Source organism: Acartia tonsa, chromosome 8 (assembly GCF_053477335.1).
Source record: "Acartia tonsa isolate MP-2025a chromosome 8, ASM5347733v1, whole genome shotgun sequence".
In the NCBI taxonomy this organism is placed as follows: Eukaryota; Metazoa; Arthropoda; class Copepoda; order Calanoida; family Acartiidae; genus Acartia; species Acartia tonsa.
In genome coordinates, this window is record NC_137267.1 from 24,159,979 (window position 1) to 24,178,893 (window position 18,915).

The 18,915-nt window shown below is 31.4% G+C and overlaps 1 protein-coding gene across 7 annotated transcripts in view; it reads left to right on the plus strand.

Annotated features, from left to right (window-relative positions):
* The first annotated feature begins 2,505 nt into the window (after positions 1–2,505).
* Positions 2,506–18,915, plus strand: part of LOC145326327 (zinc transporter foi-like) — a 63,525-nt gene continuing 47,115 nt past the window's right edge. For all 7 annotated transcript variants that reach the window (XR_013881849.1, XR_013881850.1, XR_013881852.1 and 4 more), the window contains exons 1-4: positions 2,506–2,871; positions 3,390–3,435; positions 6,087–6,225; positions 12,353–12,399. Coding sequence is in view for 1 of the 7 variants with exons in the window: in XM_080169621.1 (XP_080025747.1) it covers positions 2,550–2,871; positions 3,390–3,435; positions 6,087–6,225; positions 12,353–12,399 (554 nt within the window). In the remaining 6 variants the exon portion in view is untranslated. The remainder of the gene's footprint in view (positions 2,872–3,389; positions 3,436–6,086; positions 6,226–12,352; positions 12,400–18,915) is intronic.

Consider the following 18,915-nt stretch of genomic DNA (forward strand, 5'->3'; position numbering starts at 1 on the left):
GGAAGATTACAGAAACATAGATATTAAAAATGTAAACCATGATTCCAGTTTCGCCTCTATTGAAAGTGGAATCTTACATTTCAAAAATCGTATCAGCGTTGAAGATATCTTCACCAAGAGAGGCAAAAGTGGAATCTTACATTTCAAAAATCGTATCGGCGTTGAAGATATCTTCACCAAGAGAGGGGAAAGTGGAAGGGTAGATTATAGTTTTAGAGGGCCCAAACCATAATCATAGATTATGTTTCTGCTTCTATAAAAATGGATTCAACTCCCTAACTGTTATAATAAAATACATAGAATAATCACAAATAACTTGAAAATATTTCATATCTCCCTCCTTTTGGTTTATTTTGAAATTGCACAATAACGGGAGCGAATGAAAGAACGGCTGCCTAGTTATTGGTGGACGCCATGATCCAATTAGCTGTGCCCCGCCGTTTTTCACTTTAAATAGAGCCGTCCCATTTGCAAGCTGACTTTTGTTAAAAAATTATTGTTTAACTTAAAAAATAAAAGTTATGTTAATGAGATTTTTCATAACTTTTAAAATTCATCTAGAACAAATGTAAATAAGAAATGAAGAGAAAACAAAGTTGGTTTATTTCACAAATTATGAAAGCTATCTTCTTATAAATGGACTAAAAATTCCATGCAAGAGGTCCAGCAGCCAATCACGGGGTACCGTGGGGATGTGAATGGAAAAAAGGATGCTTTAGGAAGTTTCTAGTGCCATTTTTGAGCGTAATAACATAATAATTTCACTCTATATAAAACTATATTCCTGCTGTTACAAAATAATTTTTAGAACTTGCCTTTATCACGTTAATAATTGGAGGTGATTTCAACCAATACCAAGGCATAAATTAATGGTGTAACTTTTCTAGGCCTAATTGCTTGACATCTTTTTAGGCCCAGGGCCTAAGCAATGTCATCTTTGGTTATTCTAGGCCTGAAAAATAATATTTTTTGCATTAAAAGATGCCTGTAAATAAGCCAATTTTAGGAAACATTAAAGAATGAGATATTTTTGGCTAGTTTTTACTAAATAAATAAAAAAAATTTTTTTTTTGAGGTTTGACAATTAATACAACAGTTCTCTATAATAAAGTCCGCAAAAATCTAGCATAAAAATGTATGCTTTTAAATGCTTTTATTTGCCTTTTTTTTGCTTACTTCACCCCCTCCTCTTTAAAAAGGAACACGGGCTTTTTATAAACTTCAATATGTTCTTAGAAACAATATTAATAATGATATTTTTTTAATGATGAAAAGCACAAAAATAAATAAAATAGTTTAAATTTATTAAATTTAATTTTTAATTGAATTAAGATTAGAAGAAAGTTTAGTTTTTAATATATTTTAGAAGAAAAAGTAATAAATTTACTAAAAGCCGTGTTATGCGCACTTTGCCTCACTTCCCATCGTAATATTCTTCAGTCAATAAGCAGCTGCTCACCAAGACAGAAGGACGATGAACTCTTACTCAAATAATGGTTTTCATGATTAAAAGTGTTAATTTATAAAAAGTGAAATTATAATTTATGCGTAAAATTACATCCTTTTTACAACAATAATTACTAATCACATTAAAAACTTGACTGCCATTTTTTATTTTTGAAAAATAATTTATTTTTAAATGTTATTTTAATATATAGATGTATATTATTTAACCGGTGCGTATTTTTATATTTATTTCAAAATACTTACGCTTTACATTTTGTCGCTTTTAAAAATTGTTACTAAGATCAATAAAGGATTATTTTGATTTAATTATTTGACTTTTTAATAATTTTATGTCTATAAAAACGAATTGATAGTAAATTTGTAGCACATTAAATGATCGACTGTCATATCATAAATATGAATAAAAATATTATTTCCTCTATCGTTCTATATCAGTTATTTAACTCACAGCCGTTTTCTGTTTAGGAAGTCCAATGTCAGATTGAAGCCTTCATATGTTTTACTTAAAAGCTTACATATTAAATTAATATGTAATAACTTCGACTGACTTAAGTCCAGAAAAAAATTATAAAGGTTTTCCTATTTCTTAATGGGTTTACTGAAAATTTGGTTTATGTTGTTTGAAATAAAATCAGGCATTGTGTTAGCTTTTTTAAATTCCCAAGATTTTCGATAATGTATAATATATATTTCATCATGTGTGGTTTATGGCCGGCGTCTATATTTGAGCAAACAAAAGCTGTGCTTCAATATTATTACAAGTAAACTTTATTTTTGCAGCTTTATATTTTTGATACTTCGTCCTTACCAGGCTAGGTTTAAAAAAAATCATTAATCTCGAAAGTGTGGCACTTTAAAAATTCGTAGGTAGAATTTATTTAACATCATCCTCAATAGTATCAACTTACGTACAAAGTTATTTTCAGTAGGCTCATTAGTATGGAGAATCTATTAAAACATTCTTCTTTAAATAACATTAGTGAAATGCCCGTCATTAATTAATGATTCTTGCTAGTCGAATAAAATGACATTTTTATATTAAATTTGTTTTCATTTTAGATTTTGTTTTCAGATCTGATAAAATGAATCTTAAATTGTTTTGTTCCCTGCTGACTGTCACAATAATCTCACAATGTCACGCAATAGAAGAAGTTACGAATAACCTTCCAGAAACATCTTCCACCGCAGCTGTTAATGGTCCTGTTGAGGTGCATGACGACCACGATGACCACAGCGGTCATAACCACGCCGACCATGACCATCATCCTAATGACCATGATCATGACCATGAACACCACGGTCACGAACATCATGATGAGGGGGAGGGTGTGGGGGATGTCGAGAAGGCGGGCCTAAGGGATGGAAAGATCTGGGCGGCTGCGATTGGGGCTATTTGTGCGATAGGTAAATTAATTTAGTGGTTTTAGGAAGTAGTAACAAAAAACTATTCAATGATATATTGCTTATGTCTTTTAAAAGTCAGCTAGGGAAATTTAAATGAGTGTTCTTTTTGTTGTTGCTGAACAATTAAATCTAAGTACCTATTCTAAATGTGATTTTTCTTAATTTCGACTTAATTGTTTTTTCCTATTTTCATGATTTGTCAATGTTTATGTTAAGACCTTTAGTTAAAAAAGTACCTAACATGAATTTATAACAAACAAGCAACAAAATGAATCATGATTTAAATATAACAAAATTAATAATATTCACATAAGTGAAATGCGTGTCAAAGGACTAAATAATCTCTTTCGAGGTGATTTTCATTTTACTTAATCTTTGCTGCCAGTGCATAAAAAAACTTTTTTTAGAAACATGACTGAAGTGAATTATTTTTTTAAAAAGATTTATTGATCACAAAAGCCTATTAGACTTTTCACTATTTTTTGTTAAAATTCTAATAACAACATCAAATATTTTAGGGGCTTGTGGAATCTTTGGAGTTCTTGTTATCCCAATCATGAATAGGTAAGAAGCAAATATACTACGGTTGTACAGAGTTAGTTATAGAGATGCTTGGATATTATTAATTTTGTGTTTAAGAAAAAATAAAGTCTTGTTGCATTTGTGAAAAAAGTTATCGTAGAATCTGTGTACTTTAGGCAACACATTCAATTGACTATGTAATAAAACGCTTCATTTGGTTTATTGCATAGACGGGGAAAGTTAAACAGATTCATAAAAAATGTTGAAAGGTAATATTATGGCATATTAGAACTACTTTCAGCAGTTTTATCCTTTTATATAAAGTATTATTGTAGTAATGTTTTCTTGGTTTGAAGCTTAACATTGATCTCGGGATGGTGTTAGGCTAGTAATTTTTAGATTTACTAGCGGCTGCTCCCCTAGCATCTAGGAGCTCTAAATTCGAAAGGATATGGAAATAGCTTAAAAACATACAAAGACTTAGTTTTAAAAAATAGCCTAAAACCATCTCAGGGCCTATACAAAATTTCCCTCTAAAGGAGAACCATATCGGTTCAGTGGTTAGCGAGATCCTTCGCTACAGACAAAAAAAGTTTAACACTTTATATAATAGGATATCTTGGGATGGTTTAAGGTTATTTATTTAAACATAGCATACATAATTTAGAATATACAAAATATATTCCAAAAAAGCGTTCCTATTTTCATTAGATTTTATAATATTTTAAATGCTGAATTCTCAATTTTTATTTTACTTTATTCATCAAAATTTTAGTTCTGTTTGACATAATATTGATTTCTTGTTTTTATAGAATGTTTATCCTTTACTATAAAGGATGTAAGCTTTTTTCTTAATACTTGACTAGTGCACGATTCTAAGATTCAAATTTTCTACGGTTGTTACGAGTTTAATTGTCTATGGCGTGGTTTTGTACTATTTTTCCTTTTTTGCTAGAAGTTTTTTTCATTTATAATTTAAGATGCCAGCGATAACGCCCCTAGCATCAGGGGCTTTAAAAAAATTGCTTAAAACCAAGACTTGAAGTTGAAAATGAAATAGCCTAGAACCATCACAGGACCTATTGTATCTTACTTAGAATAGAGAACCCAATAAGTTAATTTGTTTATTGAGATCTTAAGCTTCAGACAAAAAAAAACTTTTAACTTTATACAATAAGATATATTTGATATCCAGGATATTTTACATCTATAATTAGCATATCTGAAGTAAATAAGGAATATGCAGTTATTATTACATGTCGACAGAAAAGACAAGTTTGATAGATAAGCATACAAAAAATTATTTTATAAACCGAAACTAGGTATTAAACAAAAATTGAAGAAAAAAATAGCATAAAATTAAAACTATGAAGATTCATTTTAGTATAAAAACGCATATTTAGTGTGAATTTAACCAGAATTCATTGAGAACTTACATCTTAATAAAAACTGTAAACCGTGTCGATTTCTCTATAATCATTGCGCTTTTCTTGCAATTTTAACAGCTGGGTTTTCTATCCATATACTGTACATGTATATTTTAGTTTGGAAGTTTTTTTTACAGGGGTGTACCTATATTCTGCACAAGATGCTTTTTTTCCCCTGCTTCAATTTTTATTTTATTTTTGGCCCCCTTCTAGTTTTTTCTAGCAAGGAAGGGGAAAAATAGAAAAATAATTTCAGAACTTTTTATTTTATTCGTATTATCATCCCCCCTCCCACATATTCTTTTAGTTGTTTTTAAGAGAGAAAAAACATTGTTCAGTTCTCTTAATTTTCACATTCCCCCTCCCCCTTTAGCAGGGTCAAATATGCAAATATACAATACACCCCTGGATTTTTATTAAGATAATCGTTGTTTTTTAGTACCACTTTTATTTAGCAAAGAAGTACCTAAAAATTTAAAATATTACCAATTAATGCCATTGTTTGGTCGTCGTAAATACGCAACATAAATGTATTTTTTCTACTTTGATTAGGTACGAGATCTCGACAATGATTACATATCCTAATATTTTTAATGGTGTTTAAAGTAACGTGATACATTTTTTGAGTTTTTTTTCTCTGTAAACTCTGCAGGAACTTGAAGATTTTAATGATTATGCAAATTAATTCCCATTACCTCATGAGAACTAATTAAATTCATCAAAATATGAATGAAAACATGGATGACAAGTTAACATCCATAAAAAAGAAGGCCAACAAATAATATAAACAAATATAGGTTATAAGTTATAACGCTGTTAATATTTTTATATATTGCTAATTAGAATGCAGGACAATGAATATGAACGTACTTTAACATTTCAAAACTTCATTATAGAATTGCTATGCGTACAACATGGTACCTTTTTTTTTACAAAGTCATCAAGTTAATTGTACAGTTCTATCATATAGAGAAATTCTTCGTGTGAGATATGCTTTTAAACTTATTACTTCCTGTGACAGGAATCCTCAAGTAAAGTTTAACATCGATAGGATGATATTAGAATGCGTAAACGTTCACAGTCTATATGTAGAAAAACTTAACTTTAGGAAATGCAAAAAAAAATGATTTTGTTTAATTACAAGTGTCAAAATCTGAGATAGAGCTAAGTATTTAACAGCAAGATGCACTGGTAGTTGAGTGTGTATTTTAGGAGAGCCAATTAAAAGTAAATATAGAATTTGACTTATGTTATTTTTTTCTTCAGGAAAATCTACCAATTCGCAGTACAGTTCCTGATAGCCCTGGCCGTAGGAACACTGACGGGGGATGCACTCCTCCACCTCCTCCCCCACGCCATTATGGGTGGTTTACACAACCATAGCCATAGCCATGGCGCCAAAAAGGTAACTTTAATACTTTGAAGTTTGTTGAGTGTATTTTGCGTACTTGGTTTTATTTGTCATTTTAATTTATTTACAATTGAGAATATTAAAGCAAAGTTTTTATAAGTACAAACTATTTATTAAAGTTACTTTTTACATTGCCGTCTTTTTTTATTGCATAATATCCTTAATAAGTAGAAGTTTTTTCTGTGCTTCATATTCTAAAAATGCCTATACATTGACAGAAAATTAGAAATAACAAGGATGGTACCATCTTAAAAAGTTAACATAACAAACAAATTAAGTGATAGACGAACGAAAACTAATATTGATAAAACTCTCAACTCTATTTTAATGCATGAAGCTTAACACAGACGATATTACGCTTTCAATCTTGTGTAAAATTAGCCTTAAAAAGCAACTTGAATTTGTTTATAGTGGACGTACTGTTTTCAATGACCGACGTTTAAAAGTGCAGATAATTTGGACGTTATTGTCATTTGCATATCCTACTTGTATGGTTTGTACTGTCTAGCACTGTACAATTGAAATTGAACATAGTTGTTCAAAGTTTTCCTTATTATTTCATGATTATTACACCTCTTTGTCCTGTCATAATATTATTACAAGCAAAACTTATCTAGGTATAATACCTAAGCGTCTTAACGTCAGACACAGCCAAAGAATTGTTTGGTCTTTTTGAAACTTTACAAAATTCTTTATTTTATTAATTTGCATAAGGAAAAAGGATAAGAGGATGAATACTCACCCCTTTTTCATGGTAAAATACTACTTCCCCATCCCTAAATTTAGAAGCAGACTAAAATCAAAAGCCGCCCAGGGCTTTTTGTAAGTCAATCATAAATAATAATGTGAATAAAAAGAAAAGCGATATTTAGCAAACAGCCGTGGGCGGTCAGAATCAGCTGAATGTTCATTATGAAAAAAAATTTCCCCCTTTTTAGAAATAGAAGGATTCATCTTTCATTAACAAATTTTTTAAATAAAAATAAAATTCTATGTAATTTTTAATTAAAACATTAAAACGAAAATATCTAATCTAATATTCTTGCCCTAAATATGGAAATAGTAAAAAGTAAAAAAATATTTTTTTTAATAAGGGGGAGGTCATTTTCTAGTAAATTCCGTAAAGGTGTGTGTGTTATAAGGCCTAAAAATAGTAGTAGAACGATAAGGTGCTCCCTATTGTTCTATTCAATAGGGAATACAAAAATATAGAGCACCTTATCGTTCTACTACTATTTTTAGGCCTTATAACACACACACCTTTACACACTTTTACGGAATTTACTAGAAAATGACCTCCCCCTTTTTAATCCTCCCATTTGAAAAGTAGTGGAATATCAATAAATTTTAGCGCGGCAACAGCGCTAAGTAGGCCTCTAGGCCCACTGCCTATTTTCGTCTTCTAGTTGCTTCGATTCCTCTCTTTTATTTTTTTCTCTATGTTAATTTGACTAAACATGTACCTAGCAAGTCTACTCTAAATAAAAAAACTCCGTCCATTTCAGTCAACCCATTTTTATGCAATTTTAGTACATGGAAAGTTCGATATTGTTATTTTGTGGATATTGGTTTAGAGTCCCATAAATGTGTTTAAGTCTTTTATTCCTCTATATGACTACTATACTCTACCTACTATATTTTAAATTGTAAAAGAAAAATAACTTATGTTTTTAGTGGGGGTAATTTTTTGGGGCAATTTATCATGGTCTACCAATACAGTTATAAACCTTCCCAGGACCTATGAAAAGCTTCACTGCAAAGGAGAACCATATTGTTCAGCGGTTAGCTAGATTTTTTCGCTACATACACATTTATCCTTTAACTTTTGTACAAGGATAGGATTTTTATTTACTTGTCGCTAGCTTTTTAATGCTGTGCTGCTCAGAGACATAACTGTCCTTTTTAAAAGAGAAGCTATTCTATAATTAGGGTCTGTCCGTACGTCAGAGGATAGCTTTTTTTCGTTAATTTAGGCATGTTAGAATTGTCCTATCGATTTCAAACTTTGCATGTTGATTTCTGTAGTAGTAAGGTACGATTTAGAAAGCGTAGCAACTCTATAACCGTTACCAGAATGTCCGTACGTCCATTTTAAACATGTTAATTTTTTACTTTTCTAACAACTTTTTTATGTGATCTAATCATCCGATTGATCTGATTTTGGAATACTGATTCCTAGGGTATCAAAGTACAATGTTATAAGCGAAGCATCTCTATGATCAAGTCCTAAAAATGTAATTATGTCTATAAACATTATCCTGTATTAAGACGTTTTTCAACAAAGAGGACTATCCACGAACAAGAGCACGTGATTCTAAGTACCTTCCAGCATTGATCCTGAGTATTTTCTTTCAGAATATAATATTTCACTATCAATAATTAATATATTGACGAGAAAATTTATGTTTCACCACTTCAAGTTGAAGAAAAGTAAAAAAATGTCCACCATTTTTCCTTAAAATTCTATCAAACGTTTTGTTGAGTTCGGGGTGTCTTTAATTGTCCATGTTGTCAAATGATAAAAATTAAAAAAAGTCAAAAGCACATTTACTATATCTCATATGTATGTTTAAATTAATGCTAATATGGATTAATTTACAATCTATATAACACGAGTATTCGCATATGTATCATCAAATTTCCATTTTATTAAAAGAATTCGCTTCATAAAAGTTTTCAAAATCAATTAAAATACCTAAAAAAACATGATGAAACATAAATTTTCTCGTCAATATGTTAATAATATACGGTGTCCTATTATATTCTGAAAGAAAATACTTAGGATCAATGTTGGAAGGTGCTTAAAATCACTTGCTCATGTTCGTGGATAGTCCTCTTTACTCACATATTTGCTTTGACTCTTATTCATTTATATTCTGATTATTCAGTTCTGACACCATACAAGTGTTAATGTCTGGTTGTCCTATCGTTTTAGAGCTTCGCTTTTATGGATGTTGTCATCCTTGTTAAAATTAATTTTGGTTAATCTAAATATTAAACTTTAGGAAAGGTTAGACTTTATTGAAATGAAATTACAAAATTAAAATGTCAGCCTTTAAAAAGTTCAAACATATCATTTCTGGATCAGCAAAAATTCAAAAATAATTCATAATATAAAAGTAACAGGATGTCTTTCTAACCACTTAACCTATTTGGTTCTCCTTTACAATGCGGATTCTCATAGGTCATAAGAAGTTTTTTTTTACGAAGATTAGCTTTACCAATGAGCATTCATTCAGTAAATAATTTACTTGGTCCGTTGATCTGTCGGAAATGCTCTTTCGGACAATAGCTTTCTTTAGAAAGAATTTGATTTCTTATAAAGACGGCTGTTCTTTTTAACGATTCTGCTATCGAATAGTCTAAGCTACTTATGAATGTTGTCACCCTTGTTTTTGTGTTACATTGAGAAAAAAATTACATACCATTTTCGTGTAACCCACACTTTATCATTTTCTAGAGCACTTTCACTGTCAGTGTATGTGTGTGTGCTTATGATAGTGTGCGCGCGCGTGTGTGTAAATATCACTGAACCGCAATATGGAGTAATCATCTTTCTATCCATAGCTCTTCTTATTCAGGAAACCATATTATTATTTTCGATGAGTTTCACTACTGATACCTAGTTGTCATCCTTGTGAATTTTTATCTTAAAGCTACGAAGCATTGAATTCAATCTCAAAAAAGGCATTATTTACATTACTTTGTTTGTCGGCTCAGAATTTTTTTTATATCTTTAATTGTCTTAGTTTTGTGTGCTTCGTTACTTGAGAATATTGTCATCCTTTTTATTTTATCAATGCTCAATTTTTTTTCATTTAAACTAACTATATAGGTAATGAAAGATGGTAGACAAAAAAATTTGATTGATGAATAAAAAAAAACAAGAATAGAAATTGGTAAGTCGCGGCGGAGCAATAATTTCTTATTTTCACACTATTTATAAACTGGTTTTCTTTTTTGTCTTTTTAAAATTACAAGCTGCTGCTGCTATATGTCAGGTATCTGACATATGTTGTAATACTTTGCAAGAATAAAAACTATTACTATTCAGTTTGTTAATACCTCCAGACAAAGGTTGTGCAATTAAAGGGATTTGTTTCTGACCAACTTAATTAGATTCTTATTGAATATATAATTTTAAAGAATAGTACCCCACTAAGTAGCAATAGATATAAGCTATAGATAAGCTTCAAGCAATAGTACACTAAACAAAAACAAATACAATTTTGGAGGCGCGGCAAGCAACACGGGAAAGGAGAAAGTTATATTTTGGTATAAACTTAATCCTATTATATAAAGTATTAAAAAGTACTAAAATTGGATAAATCAACAGTAAGATATTATATTTGCCTTCTTAATCAGAGCCTAAAAATTTGAAAATTGTTTCTACTTTGCTATATTAGATTACTTTATGATTTAGCAAAGATTGTCCTACTATTTGTTTAGAAAATATATGTCTTTTCCCAGGCAGGCTTGGCTTGTCTAACCATAACTTTCATTTAGTGGTTATTATATAACTATTTAAATATAGGTTCACTAAGTTTTATGAGCTTATTTCTTATTTCAATTATTATTATTACAGAAATGACTTAATCTTTATTGCTTATTTTAAATGCCAAGTTTCTTTTAACTTTTGATATTTTAATAGAAATATAGATTAAAAGCAATGATTGAATCATTAGAAATCAAACAAATGTCTAAACTATTAGAATGATGCTAAATATGGCCGTACTTACGTATATACGTTAGTAAAGAAAAGCTATGCTTTTAACATTATGTCTAAACGTCCTATGAATCTCCATAAATAAACTAGTAGACATATTTATTATTATGCTATTTATGATAATGATTCCTAAAGTGTTAGTTCTTTTTCAAGATTATTCCTTATTAGTGCAGGAATCCTTATGCAAGGTTTGATGTTTAAAGTGTGTTTATGAAAGTGAGTGTGAAATTTTGTACATCATATTTTGGGAGGGATTCAACTTCTCAAAAATGGAATGTTGACATTTAAAGAAATATGTATTGTTTCGTTTTGTGGGATGTGCTAACATTGCCGCAAAAAAGTTAAATAGAATCACTAAATCAATATTGTAGGTCAGCATTTTGTTAGCGATTGCTTAATAAACTCTGAAAGCTATCTAAACATCTTAAAGTGGTAGAATGTCTATGATGAATGTATCTATCTTTGTACTGAAAGTTCTCGCTTACCGCTGGACCGATGGGCTCTTCTTTAAACATGAAGCTTCTTAAGTCATTAGAAGATTTTTTATCTTTTCCGAGATTGCACCTTCACCTTTCCAAGAGTAAACGGCCCTTTCAAATATCAATAATAAAAAGTAAATAAGGCAAATTTAATATTTTACCATTTAGATATTTATTTTTTAAGATACTGTGCTATTTTATTATCCAATTTTGGCTAAATGACGGTTTTGACAATCACAATATAAGATTGCCTTTTCTCGTTTAGTTTAGGCGGCGCTTTTTATATTTTTGGCGGTAGTTATGGAATAGTATTTTTGGGGGCTTGGTTCATATGCAATACATACAATTTTAAGAATAAAAAATAGTCTCCTTTTTTTGTTTAATTTACTGAGATGTCTGTATCTTTTAACCTTCTAAATTGTTATGCGTAGCCTGTGTTTTGTTGTCTTTATGTTTTACTTGTTAAAATTGTGTTATATTATTATGCCTCGCTTCCACTCCAGTAGTCATAACTTAAAATAAATACTTTTTTTTTGTCAAAATATTTTTAATAAAATGCTCATGTATTAAAAATAAGATTTATTAGGTATGTTTTATATATATCATTAGTTTTTTTATTAGCAACATTTATTCATGAAATAATGCTATTTAGAGCGCTCTACCGATTAATTTGTGTTAATCTATGTTTTGATAATGTGAAATCTTTCTAATGATTTGATTGAACAAACATATCTTTCCGTCAGTGCTTTACTGCCGTAAAACCGCCGCAAATTTAGGAACGCTTAGTTGCTTGTAAGAAAATACTTAGTTTTCCATTAAATGATTTAAAAGCTATAAGACCTTTTTTAATACAGCTGCCGAGTTCTGCTTTTTGTTGTACAAAAAGTACCTATTCTAATTAATTTATTTCTTTTAGGAGGAAAATGATTTGGAAGCTATTATGCACAGAAGAAGCGTTTGGATAGGAAAGTATAACAATCAAATAATTTATAAGATTATAGCTAGGTTTGTAAAATAGCCTTGGAAATTAATTGTGAATACTGGACTAAATCTTAAACTTGTCTCAGTTTACTAAAATCCCAAATTTTTTCTGGCACGACTTTTGCCTGGAAGTCTTACCTGTGCATGGTAATGAGTTGTGCCTGTTTTTTTTATGCTGTTTGGGCCAAGTAATATTCGAACCTTCCATAATTGGACCGTTGGACGGTTGCACTACAGTCGCGGGTTATCTTTTATTGTAAAAGGATTTTTCAGAATAAATCCAGCAAAATAAATCAAAAATATCAATAATATGAAAGAGAAATCATTTTTTTTTTATCTTAATTGATTATAGAAAAGTACAATATTAATAACATTTTTATCTTAACATTATTTGATTAAATTGTCTTATTATCTTAATTTGATTCAGCTTTAAAAAAATTAAATTGCTTACCTAAATTTTGAAAGTATTATACAAAAAAAGGTTAATTTTAAAGCAGATTGGATTTTCTCTTTTTATGCGAATAATTTCGAGTTATATGAACAAAAACTGTCCTAACCTTAGCCCAGTATTTATCTTTTATGCGTTTTTGTAAGATTTTTTATTATTATTTTACAATAACTGAAATACAAAGAGTGTTAGGTATTTATAGTAGAAAACCTTTTTCACATACTATAAAACATTTCCTGTTGAATATTGATTTATTTCTTTGTTAAGGTATAACAATAACATAATAAGAATACATTTTGTCTTAAAAATGACTATTTCATTACTATTAGTGAATGGGAGTAAATTGAAGAAAAAAAAATATTTCACCAAAACAGTTTTTAGCAGTTACATAATATTTTGGTGTGCCACTATATCCGTTAAAGTCTGTTTTCAATTCATTGCATACTGTCCAAATACTTATCCTACCACTTTGCTGTTGTTTTAACATTTTTAATTTTGGTGCTTGTTTGACAATAATGATGCAGAAATATGACTTTTGCGGTGACTATGGAACACCAATATTTGGAAAAAAGGGAATTCTTTCCATTGAGACTGTACGTTTTTCTGTTCGTTAAAGACAAAAACTCTAAAAAGCATTGGAAGTAAAGATTTAATTTTTAAATGTAGAAGAAATTTCCTCTTTCCTCCTAATATTTTTAAGATTTATATTGGCGTGTCCCTGTATTTCCAATCAATCTTCCTTTCCCTAAGAAATGCGCGAATCTTTAATTAAATTTCTGTTTATTCTTTTTCTACTAGGGTTGGCAATCCGGATCCGGAATCCGCCCAATTTTTAGCCAATTTTGGAACCGAATCCGAATCCGGAATCCGTTTTTATTAGCGGATTCAGATTCTTAATTGGTAGGCTAAAATTAGCGTCTTGAGGTTTTTCTTTCAACTCCGCCTTTTTGAAGGCAAAGATAATTATCATTATATATAATATCTTTTTAAGTCTTGTTCGATTCTCGGAAGTGAATTATAGAGAACACCAAGAACATTGATTTTTAGGACATAAGTAGCACTTAAATTTATTAATTTAAAAAAAGCCTTTTAAAATATTGCTAGAATCCGGAATCCGCCAAAAATAAGAATCCGAATCCGGTCCAAAAATTTACGGATTGCCATCCCCATTTTCTACAATTAGTTAATCTTCAGCCCCTTTCCCTCATGAACAAAAATATTGTACTTTTGAACCAGGCAACTTTCTGAGTTTTCTTGTTTTCATAATACATAGGATTTCCACTTTTATTGAGATGCGTAGTCTCTCAATACCTGTTATTTCATTCTTTATTTTTACATAGTGGTTTTAGTAACTATTGACTGCATTTAGAATTGAATTATTAAATTTGTAGTTGTAAATTTGCTTGAAATTTGAATGTAGGAAATAAATGGGTAATTTAGGCAGAGATGAAAATTCCCCTTCTATAAAATAAACCATCTTACTTTTGAACATTCCAGCCCTTGTTATGTTTATGCACTTTAGGAAAATGCGTAGTTTTGTGCAGGGTTGATGTTTCTTTGCATTATACCAGTGAGCATTAACTTCCGCATATCTAATACATTGTTAAGACATCATAAATGCAGATTATTACAAAACAGCTGGACATTGGGGTGTAAATTAATTAAGTAGATTAGCACCAAGGTATCTTATTCGTTGGTTTCAAACTGACCCTGTCCAAACTTTATGACCAATAATTTTAATCTACCTACATAAGGGGTGATTTTTGTATGCATTTTGAATTATATCGATTATCGCCCATTATCTTATCACTGAAGATTTTTGTTGTCTTCGCCTTCGCATCACCTATAAGCTAGTTGCTTGTTTGTTTTATGAGAAACAGAATAAAGCCATATGCGGAGTTTAATTAAGACCTATTATGTTTACTGCATAGGGGTTATTATGTTTATAGTGGAAAGGAGAGGTTGGAGGTCGTAAGAAAGTAAGGGTTGTTACTGGTCCCACGATACTACCAAGATTTTTAATATTTTATTTGATCCATTTTGCCTTCTTCTCTATAAAATGTTTCCAATTTTGTTTATAACTAAAGGTTTCGCCTTTAGATTCTTAGCTCTTGGCTCCCAGAAAGACTGAAAAAGTGGAGCTAAAATAGCCTTAAACCTTATCTTAACCTATAACTTGCCATGACAACTGATATCTTACTTCACACACAGAGACATTATGATATTAATGCTCTAGTATATGACAAAAACAGCCTTTTTCCTCTTGAGCAAAACTAAAAAATATTTCGTTCTGTTTTAATAATGAATTAATAGCATGTGATAAAAAATAGGTTGTCGTCATATGAAATATCTCCCAAATTCTCATACAATTATTCAAAATTTGAAGAAACATATGTAATTTTGTAGTAACACCTAAAAGTGTTGATTACTCCTAAGAGGTTGAAAAAAATATGTACCTTTTATGTTTTTGTTATTACTACTATGGTTATTGACGTCTAAATGAAATAATAATCTAAAAGGACAAAAAAGTGGATTAATATGTCTACAAGATTTTAAACTAAATATAACAGTAAATTAAAATACATTAATGTCCTAGTTAAAGAGTAGCTGCGCTACTAGTCAGTTGTAATGTAAATGCCATTTGTCTCAACCATGACACTTTGGTTGAGCTTGACTTCCGAATTAGCGGGAAGTTCACGAGATCAGTTGGCGAACATACAAACCCCCAATACCAGGAACCATCAAGTTTCAACAGCAGGTTTGAATATAGATTTATTGATGAAATTATTTCAAAGACCTGAAATTACAAGATCAATTAATAAACAGAATAAAATATTATTCGTTATCTTAAAACTTTGAGCACTAAAAAAAAATCTTTTTCTTTTCTTATGGTTAAAGAATCTTTGGAAACTTTGGCTTTAAAGGAAAATTATTTGGTTTAATAAATCATTGTTAAATGCAACAATAAGGCACATAAAAATTACTAAAACTTATATTAAACATAATTAAGTTTCATGCTTAGCTGGCTAAAGCCTTTTTTAAAACTACATATAATCGTCCTATACACCATACTTCTTAATCAAATTAACAAATTCTACCTGAAGCTCTTATGGTTTCAAATCCCTGATATACTAGGGTCGTTCACACTCAATGAGACCAATGATAGGCCCAATTTTGTTCTCCGAATCTTCACACTCTCATATCTCATTCAAAAGTAAAGAACGTGCGCATCCAAAATAAACAAACACTCTATGCCGCGCCACATTATGAAAGGAAAGCCCTAAAAGACGACATTTGCGCTTTGATTTTGGTTTAATGATAAGGAATTTAATTTCGAACTTGATAAACACAAAGCTTCCTCGAAAAGAGGTTAAGACACACCCCCCGTTTGAAAGTCAAATTAACTTCCTTAACGAGATTCAAGGTTTTTTTCGCGCTGAGCACTAGCAACATTTCTCACTAAACTCAACTCACCATAATCACATGAGAATGGCCACATCCCGAAAACGTGACAATTTTGCTCCTAACTAAATGAAACCCCGTGAAATGCATACACAATATTATACTCCTCACTAGGACTCATAATACCTCACATTTTTAGGATAGAAGGATGGGGATTGGTTTGTACCATACAACATTCCATGCACATGACAATCACAAGATCACATACACAATCCTAAAATGGATAATCCTATTAATCATGATGTTGTAAATATAACAACTACACTAATAATAATCATTTCATAATCAATAGGTAATAAATCATTATTAATAAATCAATAAGTACCTACGAAATCAGGTTGAAATGTAAATGTAAACAATAATGGTAAAAATAAAACGAAATAAATCTTAGACAAGAAAATTAAGATTTATAGGTACTTAAAACTAAATTGTTAAGCATCAAAAAGAGTAGTAAGAAAAAATTTTTCAAAATCCTTGGGCAGAAAGTTTTTCAAACCTAATGAATAAGAACTGTAATATCTTAATCAACAATAAAACTTTTTAATACTTAAAGAATAGCAAAATAATATCTTCGTTAGAATTTTCATTGAAATTATAAAAAAATCAATTTTTCTTTGTAAAAAAATATTTAAATATGAATTTTCAATCATTCCTTGATCTAAATAAAAATGTTTTACTTGATTGAAATTCATATATGATTTTTAAAAAAATCTGCTAAAAAAATACTTGATTTTTTTCTTAGAATAAATATCGAATCACGCAACCTCGACACTTTTATTCCTTTTTGTTAAACTTTTCAGGTAAGTTTTAAAATGAATTGAACTTTTGAAAAGAAATTAAACTCAATAAAATTAATTTTGAGCATATGAAATAGAAGAATATTTAATCGCATTTCATTTGATTCTTATTTTAGGTATAAAAATAGGCATATGAAAATGTGGCTTTTTACTAAAAAAAATCTCAATTTCCATAAAATAAGAATCAATTATTAATCATAATTTTTAACAACTGCCTGACTGATACAGCATGTTCTTCTAGGGGAGATTTATCTGTCAGTCTGAACAAGACTCTTGCCGTCTTTCTTCCATCCTCAATTCTCGTCACTCGGCCCATCCTCAAACATCTCATCAGCGGATTGGTACTCGTAACCAGAACTATATCTCCATCAGTTAGTGGCTCCGCCATCTCATCCTTCCACTTGGACATCCGTAATATCTTCGGTAGGATCTCCTGGCGGTAGGCAGTCCAAAACTGGGCAGATAAATCTTCCAACAACTTCAACCTGGAGGAAATTTGGTCCTCCGGTTTCATCGCCACATTGCACAACGGCTGGCGGTCAACATTTCCCAGCAGCTGGCCAGGGGTAATCAGCCGCCAATTCTCCACGTCGTTTGCAGCTTCAATCGTCAGTGGTCTGCTATTCATAATTTTGCTGACCTCCGCCAACAGCACCAGGAGCTCGTTGAAATTAACAGAACTATTCACCAACTTCTTGGACAGCAATCTCTTGGTTAATCCCACCATTTTCTCAGCCTGCCCAATATAATGGTGGGCTCGGGCCGGGATCTGAGACCAAGAAAACTCTACCTGGCTGCCCAACTTCTGCTCTAAAACCTTGCGAGCACCGGATAATTGTGTGCCCATGTCGCTTACTATGATCTTCGGCAGACAATGAACAGCTTCCAACTTGCGCAGGGACAACAGGATACTGCTGGTATCATACTTTTCCAAGGCATCTAACCACAACGCCCCTGAGAATCTGCAGACCACCACGAACACCCACACCTTCTTCGTTGCTGTCTGACTCCTCGTTTTGGCGGCAGCTCTCCTCGTAACCAGCGGACCCATCAGGTCGACTTGCACAGCTTCAAAAGGCCTGCTCGGGACCAACTTGTCAGGTAACACCTCCTTCATGGTAGCACGACATTCCTTAGCCCTCTCAACACTGCAGGGCCAACATTTCTTCACTTCCATGATGGCCAACCTCCTTGCCTTCACAATCCAGCACCAACGGCGGCTCTCAGCTAAAGTTCCACGGACACCAGAGTGAAGCTCAACATGCGCTTCTCTCATAAAAACAGCAGCTAACCAATTACCAGGCTCCAAAATTATTAAACCTGGCATGTCTTCAAATATCATTTTACGGCCACCAGTAATGGCGTCAATGACTGGCTGTCCACGACCAACCATCTTAAGAATCCTCATCTCCCTGGTCACATACTTTCCACCTGGACCAACGACAGGCCAGGTCAATGATACTTCATGCACTAATGGATTTAATGACGCATAATTGCCTTTAGCGTCATTTATCCACTCATCTTCTTGGCTTCGTGACACAATGAAAAGTTCCGCCGCCGCCATAAAATTGTACAAAGACGGCTTGTACACAGAATCTGCGGCTGCTACATGACTACCAGCGGCTGTAGCCTTACCTTCTTGTCTGCTCTTTAGCTTCTTCAACCAGGTGTTCGCAACTTGCAGGACAGCTGCCATAATACGTTTGGCCTGTCCAAATGATCTCCTGTGCTTAAACCTAAAGACATCTTCAGCGGCTTCTCCGGCAACTTTCATTGAACATAACTTAACCA